Source organism: Eschrichtius robustus, chromosome 18 (genome assembly GCF_028021215.1).
Source record: "Eschrichtius robustus isolate mEscRob2 chromosome 18, mEscRob2.pri, whole genome shotgun sequence".
Classification (NCBI taxonomy): domain Eukaryota; kingdom Metazoa; phylum Chordata; class Mammalia; order Artiodactyla; family Eschrichtiidae; genus Eschrichtius; species Eschrichtius robustus.
Genome location: NC_090841.1, coordinates 54,316,653 through 54,342,335, shown reverse-complemented (window position 1 = coordinate 54,342,335; position 25,683 = coordinate 54,316,653). Strand labels below are relative to the sequence as shown.

Here is a 25,683-nt window from a genome sequence, read left to right as displayed (position 1 = left end):
TCAAAGTTTGATATACATCAACTATTGTAAAGAACCTTTATTTTTAAACATCAGTTGTGCTGTGTGGAACTAGTGTAATTACAGTATTCTAGGTTTTTATTTCTTTTAGAGGCTAAGACATTCTTGGATACTTAGAATAGTGATGAGTTGCCTAAGCTTTGTGATGTTCCCTAATCTAATTTCATGATAAAAGATTAGAAAGTAGTGTCCAGATTGCTACTTCTCTGATATACCCAGTTATTTACATTTTAGTAGCGAGAAAGTAGGGCTCTTTTTCTCATTGATACTCTTCTATTTATGTAGTTCTTCTAACCTCTTTTAGGTCATGAACTCCTTTAAGACTTTGGAAACTATGTTTTTTCCTCTGGGAAGTTACACTCTTCACACATATGGTTTCATGTTTAGATTTTATAGCATTCATAGCTCTCTTTGGAGGGATCTCTAAACTCCTTTCCAAGAACCAGTAACCAACCACTCTGTGGAACCTACAACTTTCTGCTTTTGGAGGATAAAAAAAGGCAGCCTATACACTTTAATTTTCTTAAATTGACCTTTGTGTGGAAAAGATTATCCACTCTGATCTACCATCATTTCATTTTAACTTGGTGCAAAAGTGTTTATTGAGTATTTGCTGTGTGCCCTGGTGCTGTTCTAGGCACTGAAGATAAAGCAGTGAACCAAGCAAAAAAATCCCTACCCTCATGGAATGAATTTTTGGGTTTGTGAGGACATTAGACACCATCAGGTTGAACTTCTTTTTAATGAGCAAACTGAGGCCCAAGAAGGTACCTGAATTTACCCATTGTCTCATAATTAGTTGGTAGTAAGGTTTAGGTACTAGAAGAAGCACAAAGAGGAGAAAGACATGTTTTTTTGGTTTCAGGGCTCTTACAGTGAAGATAGGGAGAGAGATATAAAATAAATTAATATGTCATCAGGCCATTTTTACTAAATATTTTAATAGGAATAATATTTCATCGAAGGACCTAGGTAGAAGAAATAAATGATTAGAGCTTTGTGGAGGTCTGGAGTGGTTGTGCTGAACCTGAGCTGAGTTTAAGGGAATAAGGTCACTTAAAGTAGGAGCAGTGCTAGCAAAGGAATGGAGAGAGAAAGCAATAAGGTTAATTTCAGAAATGTAAATTACAAATGATCATTTTAAATTGTTTGCAAGACAGCATCTGATTTCCTCCTGTGCTGTGTTCTTGTGTACAGTTTTTGCTTTAGTCACTAGGAATACTAGTAATGTATTCAACAACTAATATTTTCTCAGTGATATAGTAATGGCAGTGTTTTTTACTGATTTGAAGTTTTTGTATGTTTGCTTTTTGCTTTTCTTCTAAAGGTATATGGTGTTCATTAAAAATTTTTTCACTTTATAGTTTATCCCTCACTCATACCCTTTCTTTCAAATCACTAATGTGACTTAGTTATTACAAATATATAATACTTTTAGTTCAGTGTGCTAGATTTTGACAGGAGTGCTTTAGAGTTTTGAAGGAAATAGTACTCAGGAAATCATGAATGCTTGATACATTTTTTGAGAAATTGAATTTGTATTGGTAGGTGTTGTCTACATCTACTGGCCTAACAAAAACGGTGTATAATCCAGCTGCTTTGAAGGCTGCACAAAAAACCTTACTTGTTTCCACCTCTGCAGTTGATAATAATGAAGCACAGAAAAAAAAACAGGTAAGTATAGTAGTGTACAGAATTTGCAGGTCGGGAAGCTCTTCTGCATGTATGTGTTTTTTCAATGCTTATCATAAAATAGAGCTAAAAGAAAGGTATATGTTGGCTGCCACTGAACTTTTATTTTCCCTAGTATATTAGTAAATATTAATTTTCTTCTTGGAATGAAAGGCTCTCCTGATTGATTTTTGAAACTTGTGTACTTATTTAAGCTTTACATAGGAAAACTTGGCATTTCATTTTTGTTGCCAAGCTTCTTCAGTTACAACCAGTTCTGTCTTCTTGGGTAATTCCATTTATCGGAAAGGTAAATGGTAAATATTCTGATAATGTTTTTGATCCCTTCTCTAGGAGGCACTGAAACTTCAGCAGGATGTAAGGAAAAGAAAACAAGAAATTTTAGAAAAGCACATTGAAACACAGAAGGTAAAATATTAAAGTTAGATTTGGCAAAATATATTTATAAGTGTCATAATTTTTAGTGAATTTAATCTTACACTCTATAGATAGTCCTGAGAAACATATTTACTGTAATTGATAATGGTAAAACTGAAATATTTATCAATAATAATGTGTATATATTAATTGATAAAATGTTGGGGATGAAGTGTATTACATTGTGTAATATACATTACACAGTGGACTGGGAAATGGATTAGTTTAAACTGAGCTATGACTATCAACTTGAAATGAAAATAAGGAATATTTATCCAGGTATGTTGCTGCACAGTAGTTCAATAGATAGTAAATGGAACCTTTTTCTCATTGTTGACATATGTACCTTTCTTTAATTGGCTTGGGATCCTCTAGTCCTATGTTGTCTGGTACAGCAGCTAAGAGCCACATCTGACTATCAGGTACTTGAAATGTGCCTAATCCAAATTGAGATGTGCTGTAAGTGTTAAAATACATACCAGATTTCAAACACGTAGTATGAAGAAAAATGGTAAAACATCCCAGTAAATTTTGTTGAAATGTTACCTTTGATAAAATGCGTTAAATAGAATATGTATTTAATTAACTTTAATGTATCTCTTTTATCTTTGTAAGGTGGCTGCTAGAAAATTCAAAATTATGTGGCTTGCAGTATTTCTTTTGTACAGTGTTGCTCTAGTTATGACATTTAATTAGTGTCAATTCTTGATTATGTCTGGTAATAAAAGTTATGACACTTGAAAATATTGAAAATACACAAACTTTTTACCTTTTGGTTTAAAATGTATGTCTTTTCTAATTTAAATTTGTATGTACTTGATAAAGAGACATCACAATGCTTTACACCCAAAACTGAAACCATCTTGACTCAGAGAACCTATAATACTTTGTGATGTCTTCTCCACATTACCATGTTTATCTTCTTACTTCCTATCTATGTTGGGCATATTGTTCTTAGCCTAGCCAGTTACTGTTCCCTCTGACAAAGAAAGTAGGTAACTAAATATGCCATTTTTCTAATATCTCATATGAAGGGAAACCGTAAAACTTTTCCTCTGATTCTTTCTGGGTTGCGGACTATGTTTGGAGTGGGAATACTTAGAATCAGTAATATCAGCAAGTGGATTAGAAAGTAAGATTGTTGCTATTTCAAAATGACAGCTTTGCAGGGATTGAATTAAATTTCTTGTGGTTGTATGCTTTGAACTATGTTCTAAGAGACTTAAATAGTAGTATAGTTCTTCACAGCGTAAACCAAGATTAAGACTTGAATTGAGATAGTTAGCATCACCAATCTGCTATTCTGCTGTCTCAGTGATTGTAAGCCTTGTCATGAATACATAAACTAAAAGTAGCAGTTATTTATTTTTATATTTACTTTGCCCTGTTTGCTTTTTAAATAATAGTAGGAATGTGTCTTATATATTTGTTTTAAAAAATTTGCCAGATGTTAATTTCAAAACTGGAGAAAAACAAAGCAATGAAGTCTGAAGATAAAGCAGAAATAATGAAAACTTTAGAGGTTTTGACAAAAAATATTACCAAGTTGAAAGATGAGGTCAAAGCTGCTTCTCCGGGACGCTGTCTTCCAAAAAGTATAAAAACCAAGACTCAGGTATTTCAATTTGTGTTGTTATTCATATTACTACTTGTTAAAAAAAACATTAAAACACTACATTATTTAAGATTCAGTTTTCCTTTAGCTAATACTCTTTGTTTAAAATTTGATCATTATATACTAACCATTCTTCTCCTTCTCTAGTAATTAATAAGTAAATAAACACAAACAAGGAAACTCTACTCATCTTTTGAACCCTGCACATTGTAGTTAGAAAGTCAATTGTAGTTAGAAAGTCAGTAATTAGACAAATAGTTATGGATAATCTTGAAAAGGTAGCTAGAGGACAAAACGATATAGGTACTGGAATGCTTGACTGAGGAGTTTGAGCTTTATTTTGTAAGTAATTGGTGGTATAAAATATTAATGAACAGAGAAGTAACAATCTGATGTCACTGTACAGAATGATTGATTTTTTCTTTTAATAAATTTATTTATTTATTTTTATTTTTTGGCTGCACTGGGTCTTCATTGCTGCGCACGGGCTTTCTCTAGTTGCGGCGAGCGGGAGATACTCTTCGTTGTGGTGCACGGGCTTCTCGTTGCGGTGGCTTCTCTTGTTGCAGAGCATGGGCTCTAGGCGCGCAGGCTTCAGTAGTTGTGGCACGCGGGCTCAGTAGTTGTGGCTCGTGGGCTCTGGAGCGCAGGCTCAGTAGTTGTGGCACATGGGCTTCGTTGCTATGCGGCATGTGGGATCTTCCCGGACCAGGGCTCGAACCCATGTCCCCTGCTTTGGCAGGCAGATTCTTTAACCACTGCACCACCAGTGAAGTCTCCAGAATGAATGATTGAAAGGGAGAAAATTCAGGTAGATTAACTGATCAGATACAAAAAAGTGAGCAAGTTAATTTTGGATGACAATAAGTGATTTAAAAAAAAACCCATGGAGTTATACAATACTTATACTTAGTGTGTGTGTATGTGTGTATTTGGTGTGTGTGTGTATGTATATATGTGTGTGTATATATATATAAAATCATGAGTTTATATTGATATTTCTCATTCTAATCTAATACCACAGGGTTCTTCTTTTCTTTCTCTTATGCCATATCTCCGTGTTCCCATGATGACAACTTGGTTCCCACTAACATCAATACAGTATACGTTTGCACAGTCCTGTAATCCATTCAAATAGTTCCAGAATTGCTAAAACAATACCACTTCCAACAACTAACTAAATATAAAATTAAGAATTTGTTTGCATTCTTTACAACCTCATAACATACTCCACTAAGAGTGTCGAGTCAAACCTGTGGTGTAGGATCATGTGTTTTTCCGTTCTTGTGGTTATGTTATTAATTTGATAAAGTTAGGTTTATTTCTGTCTGTATTCAGTTTTGGATCCCCCTCCCTGTCATTCTTGCTGATTTAATTTTATTTTTTGAATAAGTAAAACATTAACATGATTCAAAAGTTATACTACATAAAAAGGTTTATATAAACGACCATTCGCCTTTGAGCCCTGACACTCTGTTCCCCACTCTTCCCTCCCTCTTGGTGTGTGTGTATGTATTCTTTCCTACGTAAAAGCATACTGTATATTCCTTATTAACACCTTGGTGTTTTGTTTTTCTTTTCAGTTATTTCCTGAAAATTACTCCATATCAGTCCATAGAAATCTCACTCTGGCTTCTGTATGGAAAATGAATTACAGGGAAATCAGTGGACGTAGGAACAAGTTAGGAAGCTGTTGCAGTAGTGTAGACCAGAGGTGACTGGTGGCTTGAACTAGGATGGTAGGACTGGAGATAGAGAAGAAATGTACGGATTAAATGGGAATGTGTAAAAAATTCTTTGTAAAAAGTTTTGTATAGGGCTTCCCTGGTGGCGCAATGGTTGAGAATCTGCCTGCCAATGCAGGGGACACGGGTTCGAGCCCTGGTCTGGGAAGATCCCACATGCCGCGGAGCAACTAAGCCCGTGTGCCACAACTACTGAGCCTGCGCGTCTGGAGCCTGTGCTCCGCAACGGGAGAGGCCGCGACAGTGAGAGGCCCGCGCACCGCGATGAAGAGTGGCCCCCACTCGCCGCAACTGGAGAAAGCCCTCGCACAGAAACGAAGACCCAATACAGCCATAAATAAATAAATTAATTAATTTATTAAAAAAAAGTTTTGTATAAATGCAGGATATTAATTGTCATCACCTAAAATATTTATTACTATTTTCTAGATGCAGAAAGAATTACTTGACACAGAACTGGATTTATATAAGAAGATGCAAGCTGGAGAAGAAGTCACTGAACTTAGGAGAAAGTATACCGAATTACAGCTGGAGGTATGTTTCATGATAGCCACACAGTACGCTAAAGAGGAGTAGTTGTAGTCTTGATGGTTTATTTGAAAATATATTCCTCTCATTCTGGTCAACAGTCGTTGGCAGTCTCAGGTAAACATATTGGGAGTTGATGTAGAAAAGAGGGAAGAGGTTGGCAAATCTTTCAGAACCAATAGAAAATCTCTTAGTATTTAATGAGGGATGATAGCCATTCTACTTTTATACACAAGGCCCTCTACTTCTAGTGAATTTTGTTCCTTTTCTATTTTCGGTTTGTTTTTCTTCCTAGGACCAAAATCTATTAAAGGCTTTTCAGATATACTTAGGGAGATATTCTGTGCACGTATAGGCATGTTATGTTGAGTTCCTATAAGGATCAGACTTTTAGTGGTAGAATTATATTGAAGAACATGCTTACTTAAGTTTTGCCTATAGATGGTGCTGTGGATGTTAAAGAGAAAAAAACTAACTTCTTATAATTTAGTTATATGATTATATAAGAAAAATCTAGTAAAATTGATCTCTATACGTGAGAATTTTTAACATTTAGCAAAAAGATGTTTTAGAATCAGAATTACATTTTGAAGTACAGGGACATTTATGTCATTAGTGTAGTTGGTACTTGTCTGTATTTATCATTGCCACAATATAATTTTTTGTATTTTAGCTTATTCCTTTTGCTTAATCTGAAAATAATGCTTTTTTTCCATATTTGTTAGCAACTTGATTTTCTTTTTCCAACATAGTCGAAATCTGTATTGAGTACTGGTATCCAGCTACTAAAGACTTTAACATTTAGCAGCCATTGTTCTTGTCTTAAGGCTCTGTCTTGTCTGTCATAGGAAGCCATAGGATGGTGTATTAAACCTGCATATATTTTGCATTCTCTGGAAAACTGATATGGTTGTCTGTGTGTCCTGCCTAAGATAACAAGTTTTGGAAAACATAGGTTCCTTTTATGTTAATATAGAAATTGTGTTTTCACCATTCTGGAGATTTCATGCCTGTGTTGATGCAACTTTAAAAAAATACATTATCATTTTAAAAATTTTGGCCCATAATTGTAGCAAATAAATAATAGCATTACTAATATCCTTTATATTATTAGTCCATGTTTTCATTCTTTATCATGATATAGCTAAACACTGAATGACATCTTCTGTTTTTCTTTTATGATGGCCAAACTTTAGTTTGCAATTTATATTAGTATATGCAGTAATGCAGTGTTTGCCAGAGTGTGTTCATTCTCCACACCAATTCCATATTTTGTTAATAGGTATTAGTGAAAAAAGCTTTTGAGGCCAAATAAGTTTGGAAGAGGTTATAGTAAACATGGGTTTTTTTTTTTTTTTCCCACATTCTATTTTCTATTTTTTTATTTTTTTAACATCTTTATTGGAGTATAATTGCTTTACAGTGGTGTGTTAGTTTCTGCTGTATAACAAAGTGAATCAGCTATACATATACATACATTCCCATATCTCCTCCCTCTTGTGTCTCCCTCCCACCCTCCCTATCCCACCCCTCTAGGTGGACACAAAGCACCGAGCTGATCTCCCTGTGCTATGCAGCTGCTTCCCACTAGCTATCTATTTCACATTTGGTAGTGTATATATAAACATGTGTTTTGTATATGGTTTTCGAGAGGCTTGTAATTTGTGAATCTCCAAAAACACATGTTTAAATACTCAGTATTGCTCAAACTTACTTGTCCAGGGACCCCTTTTTTAAGGAGCATTTTGAAGTTCCTAAGAGTATACTTTTGTATATGCTGTGCTGTTGTTGACATTAATCCTTGACCTTTGAAGTTTATTATTTGGATTTTAGATGATTACTTTAGCTAATGTTAAAATTAACTGTCTTGAGATGAATAAACTAAAATATTTATACTTGCAGAGATTTTGGCAGTGGTGCCTGCTTGACATTTCCACTTGGATGTCTCACATCCTCAGGCTCAACATGTTCAAAATTGTGCTTATTTTGTCCCTAAACTCATCTACACAATTACCCAAACCAGAAATCTGGGAGTCATCATTGATTTCTCCCTTTCCTTCAGTATTCATACACATTTAATTACCAAGTTTTATACATATTACTCCCCAGTGTATCTTTTTTTTCCTTAGTTAATTAATTAATTAATTTTTGGTTGCACTGGGTCTTCGGTGCTGCGCGCGGGCTTTCTCTAGTTGCGGCGAGCAGGGGCTACTCTTCATTGCGGTGTGCGGGCTTCTCATTTCAGTGGCTTCTCTTGTTGCAGAGCACGGGCTCTAGGCATGCAGGCTTCAGTAGTTGTGGCTCGTAGGCTGAGTAGTTGTGGCTCACAGGCTCTAGAGTGCAGGCTCAGTAGTTGTGGCGCATGGGCTTAGTTGCTCCGCGGCATGTGGGTTCTTCCCAGACCAGGGCTTGAACCCATGTCCCCTGCATTGGCAGGCGGATTCTTAACCACTGCGCCACCAGGGAAGCCCCCTCAGTATATCGTAAATGTGTTTATTTTACTTCTCTCTATCTCCGTGGCCACCATTGTAGACTAAGCTTCTATCTTCAGTTGTTGGCGCTATTGTAGTAGCCTGACTGGTTTCCCAGCTTGTTCTCTTTTCCTTTTACCAGAATAATATTTTAAACACTGATTTGATTACATCACCCTACTTCTGAACTTTAGTTGTTTTAATTGATTTTCGTGGCTCTTGGGATAAAATCAAAATCTTTAACGTGGTCCTTAAAGTTGTTCATGATCTGGCTCTGCCTGTCTCTCTAGCCTCATCTCTTCATCCCGTGTGGTCCAGCTGTACTGGATTTTATTCCTTCTTAGAAGTACCATGTTCCTTTCAGCCTTGGTTCCTTTGTTCATGCTCTAACCCCCACCCCTCACTCTTGCCTTGCTTGTTCTTTGTACCTTCTTTGATTCATTGAACAAATATTAAGTTTCTACAATCTGCTAGCTGCTATTGTAGGTGCTGGGGATAAAGTAGAGAATAAAACAAGGAAAAAAATTCCTCATGGAACTTTTATTCTAGTAGTTTATTCATTGCAGATCTTTAATATTCTATTCAAATCTTTAAGTAGAGCATTTCCTCATTTTTTGAGTCACTTCTCATTAATATAATCAAATAACTTGATTGCTTAATGTCTCTACTCTTCTAGGATTTGAGCTTCATGAGGGTAAGGACTAGACCATAGGAAGTGCTCATTAAATATTTGTGGAATGAAGGAATGGTGTGCTATTCATATAGAGTGATAAAGTGGAATATAAGTTACTATGCTACATTGGTTGTATGATGGTGTTAGTGTACATGATCAAAATGATGAATTTGAAATAACTGTACATACTGAAGTCAACAGGCAAACGAATGGAAACACTGTATTCGAAAGTCATAACTGGAAAAAATACACATATATATATATAGGTATCTTGTATGTGTACATTATGCTAATTTCTTTTTTTTTAATAGATTTATTTATTTGTTTATTTTTGGCTGCGTTGGGTCTTTGTTGCTGTGCCTGGGCTTTCTCTAGTTGCAGTGAGCAGGGGCTACTCTTCATTGTGGTGTGCGGGCTTCTCATTGCGGTGGCTTCTCTTGTTGTGGAGCACAGGCTGTAGGCACGTGGGCTTCAGTAGTTTTGGCACACGGGCTCAGTAGTTGTTGCTCGTGGGCTCTAGAGTGCAGGCTCTGTAGTCGTGGCGCACGGGCTTAGTTGCTCCATGGCATGTAGGATCTTCCCGGACCAGGGCTCGCACCTGTGTCCCCTGCATTAGGAGGAGGTTTCTTAACCACTGCACCACCAGGGAAGTCCCTATACTAACTTTTGAAGTAACATTCAGCACTGTGCCCTATTTGGAACTCAAGAATTGCTGGTCTTTTTGTGATATAGTTTGATGTCTTAGAGAGTAGGGGCTTAGTAGAAAAGGCACATTTATTAATTTCAAAACATTGCTTAAATTAATGTTATTTTGTTTTCTAAATTCATTAGCTACCTAAATTTGCTTTCACTTTAAAAGCTAAAACCCTAACTTAAATTATGAAATCCTTTTGTAGGGCATTATTTGAATATGTAAATATGTATCAAATTGTGTAACTCATATCAGATTGTGTGGCTCATCTGGCTGAGTATAACACTTGGCTCATGTTAGTAATTGTGATGTTTAACCTATTTGTCTAATCTCTTCTAGGCTGCGAAACGAGGGATTCTTTCATCTGGTCGTGGTAGAGGAATTCATTCAAGAGGTCGAGGGGCAGCTCACGGCCGAGGCAGGGGTCGAGGTCGAGGTCGAGGTGTGCCTGGTCATGCTGTGGTGGATCACCGTCCCAGGGCATTGGAGATTTCTGCATTTACAGAGAGTGATAGAGAAGATCTTCTTCCTCATTTTGCGGTACTTTTTTACTGTCCAACAAAACAAATACTGATAATCATTGTTGGGGATAATGGATATTAAAGGGGAAGGTATGAAAATGAAATGAATAATTTAAACCCATTAATCTCACCAAAGGTTTTGATTAATCTATAATAATCCTTTGTTAATTACTTAAAAAACAAGCTCCAGGGGTTTTTTGTTTAGTCATTGTCTGGAAGAAATGTTACTATTCTTACACTTAGTAGGCCTTCAGATTATGAAAGGAATGATTTAGACCTTATTGTTTCAGAGAGGGAAGTCCTATAGTTTAGTTTCATTTGATATTTACTTTTAGGAAAAATTCAGCATATTACATGGGCCATCCAGATTTTTAAAAATTAAGATAGAATTTTATTTGTTAATACTGTATTCTTGACCTAGCTAACCTAGAAATGACACAAGACAAAATTTTGGAATACGATCTTGACGTTGCCTTAGTTGGTGCCAGGGTATAATTAAAGGGAGTCAGTCTAATGGCAATGGACTTCCTTCTGTGAGGAAGGAGAATAAGATTCTAGTCCCTGCTAATCCATTATTTTACTTGGATTTCCTGGGATCTGTTGGGTTCATGTGCAGAATGGAGATTATATCTGCCTAAAGCCCTTTTCAACTTAAATGTGGTATCCCAAAGGTTAGTTACTAAGCATCGGTCTTGCCTGCAGCATTAGAGTAATTGCTCTGGAGATATAAAGTAAATGACCAGTTCTTTACCCTCAAGGATTTTACATACAATGGTTTAACACAAACCAGTTAAAGTAAACTACAAATAATTTATAATCAAGTTAAATTTATTAAAAACTGTAAATAGTTCAGTAACTTAGAGAAGTATTTTTCACACAGGCATATGATGGTGAAAGAACAGTAGAGGAAAGTTTCAAGAGGTAGTAAAGCTGGAGCTTGGGTCTTGAGGGATAGGTAAGCTTATAGATAGGTACACAAGTAATTTAACGTTTTGAATATTCAGATTTAAATGTTTGACAGTTATATTCCAGACTGTTAACTGCAGTTAACAAATGTGAAACTATACTTTTTCAGGATATAGAGAGGTATTGAAAGAAATGGTGTATGTTTAAGAAATAACTGAAATGATTAATATTTAAGGATGGTGAGTCTGGAAAGTCTTATGCTTTATGGCTTCAAAGGGAGAAAATAAGGAATCAGCTTTCTAGCTTGGAAATACTGTAGCTCGATTCTTCCCTACTACACGCCCTGTTTCTGCACCTTCCCAAGGGGAAGAAGATCCAGCTAACTTAGGTGTATTACATATAGTTATACAGCTAATCAGGAAATTATCAAAGGATATGCTAAAATAATCCAGACAAACAAGGTGAGTTTAGGAATGTGTTTTGATGAGACTAAAATGGTTTTGGTTTTAGAAACATTCAGAGCCTCTAAATGTATATTCTTGGATGTATTTGGAGATTCGAACTCTTCTCAAAGTTAGTAGTGGTGATGCACATTTAAAAAATTGTCAGTCTTTAAATAAGATAGCTTCTCTATCTCAACCTGTGATTTGAACATACGACAGGTATCAGAAAAAAAATCTACATTACTAAAGGACCATTGACGGTTACAAATTGTGATTAACAAAATGCTTTCTTTAATTTATCCATTGGAACCGGTAGCAGTAATAAACATTACAGCTCAAATTTACAGAGCACTTATTTTGTGGCAGGTATTTTTCTGAATGCTTTATATAACTCACCATATTATGAGTTATTTTGACAACTCTATGAGGTAGGTACCTTTATTCTGCTTATTTTAGAGATCGGGAAAATGAAGCATGAAGAGATTAAGTAACTTGTTCAGGTTTACACAGCTAGTACTAACAGAGCTGGGATCTGATTCTGAGGTCGTTTTCTTTACTATGCCCTACAGAATTTTTCTGTGTGGAGTGTGTATATTTAATGAGATTGTGGTTATAATTTTATTTGGGGGTAAGAAAGAAGGAGGTATTAGTAATGATATATAAAGGACTAAAGTTTTATGTGATAAAGGTGCTATTTTCTGCTGTTTGCAGAAAAATCTTCCTACACAGGGAAAAATAAAATCTAGCACACCCAAAACCAGCATAATTTAATATGTTTAGCTTTTAAATGTCCTAAAAGAGTGTGGTCTAGGGGAGGGTAAAGTAAGAGTAAAAGCAGAGTCAGTTCAAGTTTTGAATCGAAAACTTTTGAATGGAAAACTGGACTCTCATCCTGGTAGTTAACTAAGTTACTTTGGAAAAATTACTTAAATTCTCTGAACCTCCCCCCCCCCCCATCTTTAAATTGGGAGTGATAAAAAAAAACTCACAGAATATTCTGAGGATTAAATATTCTGCTTTAGAAAGAATTTAACATACTCTGGAATTGGAATAATGAGTATAGAAGGAATGGCAATAAGGAAGCTCAATCTTTCACCATTGTTTCCCTATTTAAAGAATAGTTCAATCAAGTGTAAGTTACCCTGGTTCTAGGAAGTATAGAATTGTAAATAATATTGGAAAATAGGAACACCCTTTATCATACAATATTACGTACTAAAATGAGTTATTCATAATTTCTTTCTGCTAATCACCCTGAATTGTTATGCATTCTGGGTTATATTTATTGGTATTTTAATATTTTAAAAACCATTAGGATTTTGGATGTTTCAAAATATTTATTTGGAGGAAATACTTTTTTTTAATTTAAAGCAATATGGTGAAATTGAAGATTGTCAGATTGATGACTCTTCACTTCATGCAGTAATTACATTCAAGACGCGAGCAGAAGCTGAAGCAGTAAGTATTATAAATATTCTAATTTATTGAAATTCAGATTTAAATGTTTTATAAATATTGCCTCTGAGTTTTAATATAAATGAATTTTTTTTGACTTACTAAAGAACTACACTGTGACAGTAGATAGACCATAGGAAGTGGAATTCATGGCTACAAAGAATGTCCTAAAGCAGTTAGGCAGTTTTATATATAACATGAATATTTAGAATATATAGTTAATCACCAAGTTGAATGTCAAGTTGTACTCTCTTGAGACATTAGGAATTCTTCTATTCTCTTTCATAGGAGATAGGGCCACTCCACTTTCCATTATCCCTTTCTCAGCTGGCCCAGAACAAGTCTGCTTTGGCAGAATGAGTGGTGAAGGGTAAGGTACAAGCAGAGCTAGAATCCTGATGGCTGCTCTTCTTAACCATCCCTCATCTGCTGCTCCCTAGTCCCAGTTGGCTGAACCCTACAGTGTCCGTAGCTCAGCATACCCGCAACTAGGCCTCTACAACTTTTTGCCCAAGACAGGAATATATAGCGCTAGCTTTTAGGGTCCTTTTAGTATAGTTGTCTTAAAATGTGTATCTTGAATTATCTTTCTAAAGAATGACCAGAAGTATATGCAGCCTTGTCTTTCTTCTGGGTTTAAAAGATTTAAAAAAGGAAAATGAGTGCGAGGTGTAACAGGTTCATCGGAACATGTTTAGCCCTGTGTATTCTTTGTTCAAGACTGCAGAGAAATAGATGTACCATTTTGACCTTGGAAAAATGCATTAAACGTTCCAAACAGTTAACCTCATGTGAATGGAAGAGTAGGATGGTTTTCAGAAGTTTTAAGATGATTGTGGTCTAACTAAGTTTTGAAAATCTTCTAAATTGATTTATTCTCTTTGTAGTGAATACTCCCTGCCGGTACATTGCTGGGAACTTACCTGGTAGGAGTTGCTCTTGGCGCATTGCAGCCTATAAAAAAGACTGTTGGTCTGATTAAGTCTCAAGAAAAGTGTTTAACTGGGCCCTAGAATAACATAGTTTCAGGGTTAAGCGGGTGGGTAGTGGATAGTTTTATAGAATAGGAATTCCTCATCCTAGAGTTTTATTAAGTTTTAAGAAATCTTCTATTTAAAGGTCTTTTGTGAAAATAAAAGGTAATCTATAATTGATGAGAGTTTAAAACTTTCTTATAAGCTTATATGTATACATGTTATATTGAAAAAGTAGATTTTTGATCAAGTTTTCTCTGAGAGGTATTGTTGAATATAAGTTAAGAATGAGCCTCCTTTAAATGACAGCTTCAGTGACAGTTTTCAGTGTAATGTTGGATAGGTAGCTTGAGTACCATCTTTTTATGTTCTATTTATTTTCTAGGAAGTAGTCTTATTATAAAACAATGGTAATTGTTATGTTCAAATGGTTACAGTATTACAAGTTTGTGAATTTAGTAACTACTTTAAAAATATATATTACTACTTGTCCCTGTTTACTTATGTGGCTGAGGGAAAAAAAAAAAAAACAAACCCTCCTGCCTCTTAAATAATTTTTGGATGTTTTGCTTTTGATAAGTAGGACCTGTTGACGTATATCTTCTTGGGTTTTGCTTTTTCTATCTCAGATGTAAATTTTAATATATATTTTTATACTATGTATATATCTTCCAAATGAATAGCAGTCATTTCAAAGGCCAGGGGTTAATGTATAAAGAAAGATTTTAACAGTGAATTATATGAAGGTTGAGTAAGTGGCAGAATAATTTAGCTTAAGTTAGATCTGATGAGAGTTAGCTTTTCAGGGTAAATACCATTTTAGTTGGATTTACTTAACAAACTAAAAGGAACAACTACCATTGCTAGGATAAACATTTGGAATTAGGTTATAGAAGTTGTTAAACATAAACATTTCCTTAAGCCAAAAAAGTTTCTTAAAATTTTGTAACATTCTATTTTAGAAGAGGATAGAAAATTAAGTTGAAGCTAATCTTATACAAGCAGAATATAGGCTAAAATAGTGTTTTTCAAACTTCTGGATTTTAGGGAACAGTGAGGTTTCGGAATTTAAAAACTAGTGTGTTTGACATTAGGTTGCCAGTGTTTAATTTTGTCAAGGAAGAATGCTTAAAAAGTACAGAAAAAATTGTACCATCACCATCATTATATAAAATAAAGAAAAATTTAATACCCAATGTAGGTGGATATAAACTCAAGGAAAAGGATAGTCCTTCCCAAGAAAAGAAAATTGTAAACCTTTGCTAATGTTTATTTCCAAATATTTCATTGTTCATAATTTCTGAATCATTGTATTAGATGACTGACTGTATGTCTGTTTCCTTAACTCAATAGATACATAATATTTCAAAGGAAAGTACAGGAATAAGATAATCAAGACATTCAAATATGACTGAAAAGTAAGAAATTTTCCTCAGAAAAGAGATTGAAGTATTTTAAGGAGTAATAATATAAACAGAACCATTTTAGCTTTAGGTTAAGATGATTAAGGTTTGACTCTGGTTAGTTAGAAGATGGATCCTGCTGCTTTATTTTCTGTTTTCCAGTTTGTCTTTCACCACCCCTAATGTACTAAAGGTGCATAAGTACCCAAACAGGACAGAAAAAAGTAACCTCTTCCCATGACTGGTTAGAATGTTAGTTTTCCTACTCTGACTTGTTCCTATACTTTTGTAAGAAACCAGGATCCAGTTTTAGAATAGGAATAGTTAAGTTCCTGTTTTATAAGAATCAGTCCCAAAGATGAAACTCTACAGTCCCAGACTCAAAGAGGGTATATAGCTTTTTATATCAAAAAGAAAGAGAATCTTGTTCTACTGTTGCGTTTTTGACACCCATGCCTCAATTCCCAGTAGTTGTGTGGATTCACTGATTCAGAACTTGTATACTTAGAACAGTGCCTGGAACATAGTAAATCCTCTTAATGTTAGCTATTTTTAATATGTGTGTGTGTGTGTGTGTTTAAGAATGAGAATTGATTGGTAAATCAGTGAAACTGAATACAAACAAGATAGAGTGATTTCAAAGCCCTCATTCTTTAGACCTGAAGATAGAAGCACAAAATTGGATTCATAGAGGATAGTGCAACATGAAGAGTAGACGTTATGGGGCTGACTGAGTAAATAGTAAATTTACAGCAAGAAGTAAATGTATAAGTGGATTCAGTCAAGAGAAATCAAATCATGTATCTCACAGTCTTTGTGTGTGTGTTCTTGCTGATTTACTTAATGGTTACTAAGTATTGCTATGTGATGGACACTGTGCTATGAGAATTAGTAAATCTAAGTCTGAAGCTTGTGAGACAGTGGCCATGTAGTCTTTCCCTATAAGTTCTAAAAATCAGATTTTACATGTTTTTGTGGTCCTTTAATGTAACTCCTGCCTAAACCTTGTATACTGTGGTTATTACAAACATTAATAAACTTGGTTTTAACCTTCTTTTATAGATAGTTTTATCGTTACGGTTACTAAAAAAAAGTTAGGTACACTAGGCTTGCAGCTTTAGCTCTTCTGGCCTTAGGTCAGATTTCCCCACAGTGTTTTTAACAGAACACTGGTTCTATAGGAGCTCCTCTAGCAAAGGATTCTCTTGTCAGTAAATTTATGAAGAGCTGCATTTTGTATATTCAATTTAGAATTATAATCTCAATGACTTGAAAAGGCAAAAGGCAAACACACCTATTTAATTTTGCTTAATCCAGCCTTTTCCAAATGTTAGTTGTTTCCAGAATCATTTTCCATGTAAGATATGGAACCTACCTCATAACTACTTTTCATACTTTTTTTTTCTTCCTTCATTTGTCAGGTCTTCAAAACCTTTTTTAAAATTTTTTCTTCTGTCACTGTGTATGCCTGCTTTCCTTGCGTCCTAATATGGTACAAACTTTGAATGACTGTGCAAGACTAAATAGGCAAATGTCTAGAGCAAGCCTATGAATAAAATGCTTCAGCTTTTAAACAGACTTTTTATTTACACTTCAAAGCATAGAAATGAGAGAAAATTGTAAAATGAACCTCTACACACTCATCATCAGGCTTCAGCAATTATCCACTTATGGCCAATCTTATTTTGTCTGTATTCCACCCACTAACAACCCTCTGCCTCCTTATTTTGGAGCCATTCCCAGTCATCATATCATTTCAGCTGTAAACCTTTCAGTGTTTATACTGAACCTGTTCTCTCAATATTAGAGCCTTAAAAAAATAAAACAATACTATTATCGCACCTAAAAATGATTAATATTTCTTAAGTATTACCAAATACCAGCATTTACATTTCTCTGGTTTTCTTATAAATATTTTACTTACTTCCTTTAAGGATCCAGAATAAGATTCATATTTTGATTTAACTTGATTGGTATTGTGGAATTATAAATTCATAGATTTAAACATTTCATGGGTATTGATCCATTGTTCTCAGTTATTGATGTCCCATCCTTGGCTAGTGGCTAGTATATAGGTTTGTTTCTGAGTTCTTTTGACAGGACTCTAGTGGGTTATGATACTTTCTCTGCTTTCTGGTATGAAAAGGTGTTCTAGGTTCGTCTTATAAATTTTCTCTTCCAGACCAGGAACTGGCCATTTCTCTAAGGAGCTCTGGTTCTTTTTACTGGGAAAGGTATTTAAAGACCACAATCTGAGTACTAGGGGTGCTCATTACTACTGAGTTTGTTACGATAACTAATCTTTTTCAGTGGTAAGAGCTGGGAGTGGGGAAAAAAATGCATAGGTTCATATAGACACGTGCACATATACATACACATCCTACTGATATTTCCCATTTAATTCTGTACTATATGGTTTTTAAACACACACGTATACAGGTATACCTTGTTTTATTGTGCTTTGCTTTACTGCAATTTGCAGGTATTGTTTGTTTGTTTTAACAAATTGAAGGTTTGTGGCAGTCCTGCATTATGCAAGTCTGTCAGCGCCATTTTTCCAATAGCATTTGCTCACTGTATGTATCACATTTGGTAATTTTTGCAATATTCCAAACTTTCTTCTTATTATATTTGTTCTGGTGATTTGTGGTTATTTGGGGGCACCACAAACCATGCCCATATAAGACAGCAAATTTAATCAATCAATGTGTGTTCTGACTGCTCCCACTGACCAGTCATTCCCCATCTCTCTCCCTCTCCTCAGGCCTCCCTATTCCCTGAGATAAAACAACATTGAAATGAGGCCAGTTGATAACCCTGCAGTGGCCTCTAAGCGTTCAAGCGAAAGGAAGAGTCACACATCTCTCACTTTAAATCAAAAGCTAGAAATGATTAAGCTTAGTGAGGAAGGCATGTCAAAAGCCAAGATAGGATGAAAGCTAGGCCTCTTGCACCAGTTATTCAAGTTGTGAATGCAAAGGAAAAGTTCTTGAAGGAAGTTGAAAGTGCTACTCCAGTGAACACATGAATGATAAGAAAATGAAATAGCCTTATTGCTGATATGGAGAAAGTTTTAGTGGTCTGGATAGAATATCAAACCAACCACAACATCCCCTTAAGCCAAAGTCTAATCCAGAGCAAAGCCTTAACTCTCTTCAATTTTGTGAAGGCTGAGAGAGATGAGGAAGCTTCAGAGGAAAAGTTTGAAGCTAGCAGAGGTTGGTTCATGAGTTTTAAGGAAAGAAGCTGTCACTGTAATATAAAAACGGAAGTGCCAATATAGAAGCTGCAGTGCGTTATCCAGAAGATCTTGCTAAGATAATGAAGGTGGCTACTGTAAACAACAGATTTTCAATGTAGACGAAACAGCCTTATATTGGAAGAAGGTGCCATCTAGGACATGCATAACTAGAGAGGAGAAGTCAATGCCTGGCTTCAAAGCTTCAAAGGTCAGGTTGACTCTCTTGTTCGGAGCTAATGTAGCTGATGACTTGAAGTTGAAACCAGAGCTCATTTAGCATTCTAAAAATCCTAGGACCCTTAGATTTATGCTAAATCTACTCTGCCTGTGCTCTGTAAATGGAACAACAGAGCCTGGATGATAGCATCCAGTAAATAATTTTAAAATTAAAACTTGAGAGAGTTGTAGATTCACCTTATAAATTTGAAGTGTGTGCTAAATATAGAGATTTACAAAGTTAGGTTATAAGGAATTTTTTTTAAATATATAAGTAAATAAATTTATGTATGTATGTATGTATGGCTGCGTTGGGTCTTCGTTACTGCACGCGGGCTTTCTCTAGTTGTGGCGAGCAGGGGCTACTCTTTGTTGTGGTGCACAGGCTTCTCATTATGGTGGCTTCTCTTGTTGCGGAGCACGGCTCTAGGTGCGCAGGCTTCAGTAGTTGTGATTTGTGGGCTCTAGAGCACAGGCTCAGTAGTTGTGATGCATGGGCTTCATTGCTCCGCGGCATGTCGGTTGTTCCCGGACCAGGGCTCGAACCCGTGTCCCCTGCATTGTCAGGCGGATTCTTAACCACTGTACCACCAGGGAAGTCCCCATAAGAAATTTTTGAAGAACTTACTACAAAAAAACATCACTTACACTTTTTGCCTTTTTTAGCTGGATGAAAACATGAGTTTTATGAGTAGACATTTTGCATGAGACAATTGGAATTCCTTAAAGGAATATATTTTTATGTAATAGTTATAGCTTCAAAAAAATTACAATTTGTTTCTGGCCTTAAGTATTATATATAAGTACTTAAAATTTTTTAGTTATATGACATGATAGGGTCATGGACTAAAAACTCCTGAGCTGCATTTTAATAGGCATGAAATATTTTAAATTTATCATAAATTTATATGTGCAGGTTTAAAATTTATACCTGGGGACTTTAATATCACGCAACTCATAGTCAAATGTCATTGAACATGTAATTGTTTCTACATTTCACATTATGCTGTACTTTGAGATTGTGCTAGAAATCTTTTGTGACTATGAGTTATTTTGGTATGTTGCTAACATTGATTTATGTTAGTTCACATTACTTTAATTTGAAAGCATTCTTTCTAAACCAGCCATTTAATGTAACAAGTACTTAGACTTGACTGTTTACTCAGTTACTTGACTGTTTACTCAGTTTTACCATATGCAGGTCTGAAAGCTTTGTAGGGAAGTGCTTTAGTTTTCAATAGAAAAAGTTCAGGGTTTTTGTTTGTTTGTTTGTTTCTTCTTCATTTTGCATTTTAACATATACAAAATATTTATATTTTGTAATAGTGATACATCAGACATTTTATGGTATTTTGTGATTATTTGATGTAATTTAAAAATACACCTGCAAAATTATTCTTATATTTGTTAAAGGTTTCTAGTTTCTAGTTATTATATGAGCCATTTGTGAATTAACAAGATCTACAGCCAGAATCTTGAAGTGCTTTGAGATTGCTGCCTTGAATAGCAGTTATCCTTTTACTATAGACATGGAGACATAGTTCTTCTAGTCAGATATTGGCCAGTAGTGAAATAGCTCTACTTGATTATGAGAAATTGTTCCTGTTTTCTTTTTATAAATGAATTTACGAACACTAGGCTGGTTTTAGAAGTAAATAACAATATAAAGTACATTATAAATTGCAATAATAAATAGTAAATAAAGAAGTAAACCACAAAGCAAAAATAGACAACTGTCTTTCACTTGTGTTTAGCTAATTTAATTTAAATATTAGGTACTATAACATTTCATTTTTTTCTTTACAAATTATTAATGTTCTATATTCCAATGTTCTTAATTGTTTTAGGCTGCAGTTCATGGAGCTCGTTTCAAAGGGCAGGATCTGAAACTGGCTTGGAATAAACCAATAACTAATATTTCAGCTGTTGAAACAGAAGAAGTTGAACCTGATGAAGAGGAAGTATGTTTTTTTTCCACTTGTTTTTACCCTTAAATGTTTACATTTTTATATAAAATGTGATTTTATGGCTGTGATTTTAACATAAAACTTTTATTCCTGAGCCATCTCCAGGCAGGGGATATCAGATAAATGCAGACAACTTTAAATTTTATGTATTAATGAGAACTGTGGATTGTTAATCCAAAAAGAATATATGAAAATCATATATATACTCAGTTTTCATTTACTCTTAGAAAACATTAATTATTCATTAGATTTTTATCCACAGGAAATCTTGTGATATTTTAAGTTTTAGAGTATATATTCTATTCAGTTGCTTTATTAACATTTCAGGTTTCATTTTAATTCTTATCATTTTAGTTCATTAGAATGAATGCCTGCTATATGGTAGATACTGTGATAGGCACAAAAATGAATAAGACACGGTCCCTGTTATCAAGGAGCTTATAATATGGAAAAGGGGGTGGTGACAGACACATAAGAAACTAATTATAATAAAAGGCAGACTGATATGGTAAATAAAGATTTGAACAATATGCTGTGGGAACCCAGAGGAAGGAGTGATTGTTTCTTTCCAGAAGAATCTTGAAGGAGGTGGTGGCAGTGGAGCTGAACTCTGAGTGATCAAAAAGCTTTTCATAACCAAGAGCTGGGACTGGGAGTATAGTTGAGAGAGGCATTTTAAATGGCAGAGGTATAGGTGTGGAAGAGTACATTTTTTCTTGGGTAACAGCAGGTAGTCTGATGGCTGAGAGGTGGGAGCATGAAGAACAGTGAAGTGGAGAGCCCTTTGAAACCAAAAACCTAAAGATAAGCAACTCTGTTTTGTTTAATCATGAAGTAAGCTGTAGGAAAAAGTTGAGGAAGTTAAGGAATGAAAGGTAAGGTGGGGAAACTAAATGGTTCCATGTTTTACCTTGGTTAGATTTTCATAATGGCACTTCATTTTGTTTGAAGAGCATTCAAGGCTGTTATACATATCCATAGTCAAATGCAAGAATAAAATGTGTATTTTGAAACTCATATACATGATTTGTCATTTTATATTTTAGATTATACCTTTGTCCTTCCATGAGTTTGAATTGAATGGGGAGAAAAGCAGGAGAGCTCCTGGTATTAGGTATTTTGAAAAGTTTGAAAAGTAGTCTGAGAAGCTTTTATGAAGGGAATGGGGAAAAGAAAAGAATGCTATAAAAGAAAATGTTTGTTACATACAGCAGAAAAATATAAATATTGATAAACTTTATTCAAACTGTTGGTTGATTTAGTGTCAGAGAAGACTTATTGATGTTTTCTTTAAAAAAAAAAAAGTGTGGAGCAATGTTTTGTAGGTATAGAAGATGGCATAATTTGATAAAGAGAGGCAGGAAAAACGGCATGTACAAAGGCTTACTTTGATATTTTTTTAGTGTCTATTTGGTGCAAGCGATAGAATAGATAGTATTGAGAAACCATTGAGTGAAGATTGCTTTTCTTTGTTTCTTGAATGTTCTAGCTATAGAAATACCGTTTGTATTCAACTCTGTTGAGAGTAATCAGTGTTTAAAAGTGTCACCTTTTTTCTTTTCTTTTTTTTTTTTTTTTTTTTTTTGGGTAAATTCCTAAATGCATTTTAACCTAAAGTTTCAGGAAGAGTCTTTGGTGGATGACTCATTACTTCAAGATGATGATGAAGAAGAAGAGGACAATGAATCTCGCTCTTGGAGAAGATGATTTGACTGATCATTGATCTGCATATGATAGAACTCTACCTGTGTTTCATTAGTATTATCTAATGTACTTTTACATATTTGTAAAAACAATTTTTGGTAAAATGTGATGAAGATGAATTTCACAAATAGACAAAAGAGAAGAAAACTACCTTCTGAATCCTGTATTTTGAAAGATTGATGTTTGCGTTTTATTTCAGTAAACAATTGGTAAAGACATCACACTAGACATATGCAATGTTTTTATTACATACTTCTACTGAACATTACAGAATTCTTTGGGTTCTTTGTAATTTAATGAATAGGTCTGAAGACTTAATGACCAATACTTGTTATAACTTAGAGGATTTTGTTTTACTCCAAATAAGGAATGGATTTGCATTTAAAATCTTAATGAATGTTTTCAAAAATGAGTAGGTAACATAGTACTCTAACTAAAGTCTCCAAGTTATGTATTCATAATATTACATAGTAGTATGCTTAGGCTTTACTATGTATTAGCCTTTTGTTGGACTTGTGTATGTATTTTACCATATGGGTTTTAATGATAACGGTGTATGACTGCTTTGCATTTGAGTCCTTATGCATTCAGATGTTAAAAATAAAGTGGAATGGTCTCTTGAAAAGAAAAGAAAAGAAAAAAGCAATGACAAAAAAAAAAAGACAATGTTCCTTGATTTAAAAAAAGAAAAAAAAAAAAGAAAAGAAAAGAAAAAAAAAAAGTTAAATAGACCATTCCAGATGGTGATCTACCCTTCCCCCCAATTATCACAAAAGGAGCTATAATCACTAACTTATTCTTAATAATAATAATGGTTACCAGTACCTTTACAATAATGTTCAATCCATTGTTTAAAATTTATACCACTTCAGTTTGGTTTGATCCTATAAACTTTCAACAGATGTCTTAAATTAAAAGCAGGCTGATTAGTTTGGAACCAGACTTCAAGTAGAGCTAACATTTGGTGAATAAGAAAACATCACATTACATTTTGGATGTATGAAAGAAAACTTGACCATTTGAAGATGTATGAATAAAGAAATGTACTGTAGATACTACTTTAGGAAAACACTGTTTGGTAAGTGTTCCAGTCTGATATTTTAAGTGTGCATTTCCTATACTTGTATAAAAAATCTTTGACATTTGCAACAATATTGTGATTTTTAAGTGGCTTTCTCTGACAAGTGAACATGATCTTTGAAAGTTGATACAGCAGTTTCCAGGAAATAAATGCATTCTTTGTAGAATGGAGGGTGGGAGATTACATATTTATCTTTTACAGTTTATCCTTTTGGTTGCAAGTGTTCTACCCCTCCTGAGAATATAGTGATTATATTAAAAGTCACATAAAAAAAAAAATTAACTTTCTTCCCATACTGGGGTCCTCACAATCACAGACTGTAATTTCACCACCATAGTCTTTTGCCAATGGAGTAGCTAGTGGATGCTGTTCCTCTTTTTCTTGTCTTCCCACACTTAGGGTTAAAGTTGTATATATATTCTTGATGGTAATAGTATTTCATAGGAATGTTTTGGCTTGCAGTTGATGCACATGTTTATATTTAAAATTTCACTATCAGATTTCTTTTGTCAAAATAGTGACTTTACTTGAAACTTCTTTACTCTACTTAGAGCTGTGATATATTTTGATGTAGTCTCTTGTATGTTGACTATGTGCTATTCTGATTCATTAGGTAAGTTTGTTTTCTTTTCTTTTTAGTAGTCGTGAAAGATGCCAAATTGGCAGAGGCTCACGTTTCTTCTCTTTACACCAAACAGGTATTATAAAGAAAGAAAATCTTGCAAAGGCCAGTTAAATCTCCATGCTGATTTTTGGCTTTATAATATGATTAGTAAATTTTAGCATGATGTTTTGCAATTATTGTAAAATTCCCTTATAATGTAACTGAAATCACATACTATTTATTTAAACCCATAAATAGCTAATCACTTTCCCTAATCTTAAATTCTGTAGTAACCTAAAATTAAAATGTTTTACACCATGTTGCTTTGAATGAATCAGAAGACAAGTATGTTTTGATAGGGTCCTGCAGTATGGGGATTAAATATTAGCAACATTCATTAGGTCCATAATTATATTTTTATTATCATTAATATGATTTTAATTATAAATATTACGTAGTATGAAATTGCTATTGGATTTTTTCAAATTAATGAGTATATTTATAAATACTAGTACTCTACATGTACTTTCATGTGTTCTCATTTAAAACTTAAGATATCCCTTTGAAGTAGTTGTTAATTCCCATTTTACAGATAAGGAAACTTAGGCTAATAGAGATGGAATGACTTGCCCAAAGTGACAGCTAGTAAGTAGAAGGACTAAATTTGAATGCAGGCATTCTGATTTCAGTGCCAAATTTTTTTTAAACCTCTACATTGCTACCTCCTTCCTAATTATTGATTGGGCATGAGATTGTGTTCACAATAAATGTGGTAGTTGTTACACAAAATTAGTAGACTACTTGGTCATTAGCCAGTTCATACCTTAACCATCCCTTTTAACACAGCACTTTGTTCATATCTCTGTTACAGTACTTATGTTGTAATATAATTTATCTGGTTTATATGTCTGTCTTCCCCACTAGATTACAAGCTCCTCTAGGAAGGGGACCATGTCTTATTCATCTTTTTATCTCTAGTGATTATCATAAAGCCTGGCTTATAGTGGGCATTCAGTTGTTTGTTGGATGAATTAATGGATGAATGCATATATAAATCTCCAACAATGGAGTGACAATTACCTCCCTTGCTAATTCTTATCAATTTTCTAAAAATCTCTCTTGAAGGTCTTCTCAGTCATTGGGACCGTCTTAGTAAACAATTGATACTGTTAAGTATTGCACCAGTGGGGGTTACAGATACTGATGGAGGAATATACACGTAGTCTTAGTGGAATTTCCATAACAATTAGTAGGCTATTAAAATTTTGGAGTATTAAATGTTGTCCCTTCAGGAGTAAAATCACCTTTTGGTTTCTAT

The 25,683-nt window shown here is 34.4% G+C and overlaps 1 protein-coding gene across 11 annotated transcripts in view; it reads left to right on the top strand.

Moving 5' to 3' along the window:
* Positions 1-25,683, top strand: part of RBM26 (RNA binding motif protein 26) — an 81,631-nt gene that overhangs the window by 52,845 nt on the left and 3,103 nt on the right. For 9 of the 11 annotated variants that reach the window (XM_068526675.1, XM_068526682.1, XM_068526678.1 and 6 more), the window contains 9 exons: positions 1,567-1,692; positions 2,044-2,118; positions 3,575-3,742; positions 5,917-6,021; positions 10,190-10,390; positions 13,092-13,178; positions 20,857-20,970; positions 22,594-23,758; positions 24,401-24,459. In XM_068526675.1, the coding sequence (XP_068382776.1) occupies positions 1,567-1,692; positions 2,044-2,118; positions 3,575-3,742; positions 5,917-6,021; positions 10,190-10,390; positions 13,092-13,178; positions 20,857-20,970; positions 22,594-22,683 (966 nt within the window). In that variant the 3' untranslated portion in view covers positions 22,684-23,758; positions 24,401-24,459. The remainder of the gene's footprint in view (positions 1-1,566; positions 1,693-2,043; positions 2,119-3,574; positions 3,743-5,916; positions 6,022-10,189; positions 10,391-13,091; positions 13,179-20,856; positions 20,971-22,593; positions 23,759-24,400; positions 24,460-25,683) is intronic. The other 2 variants (XM_068526674.1, XM_068526679.1) reach the window with 2 other exon arrangements.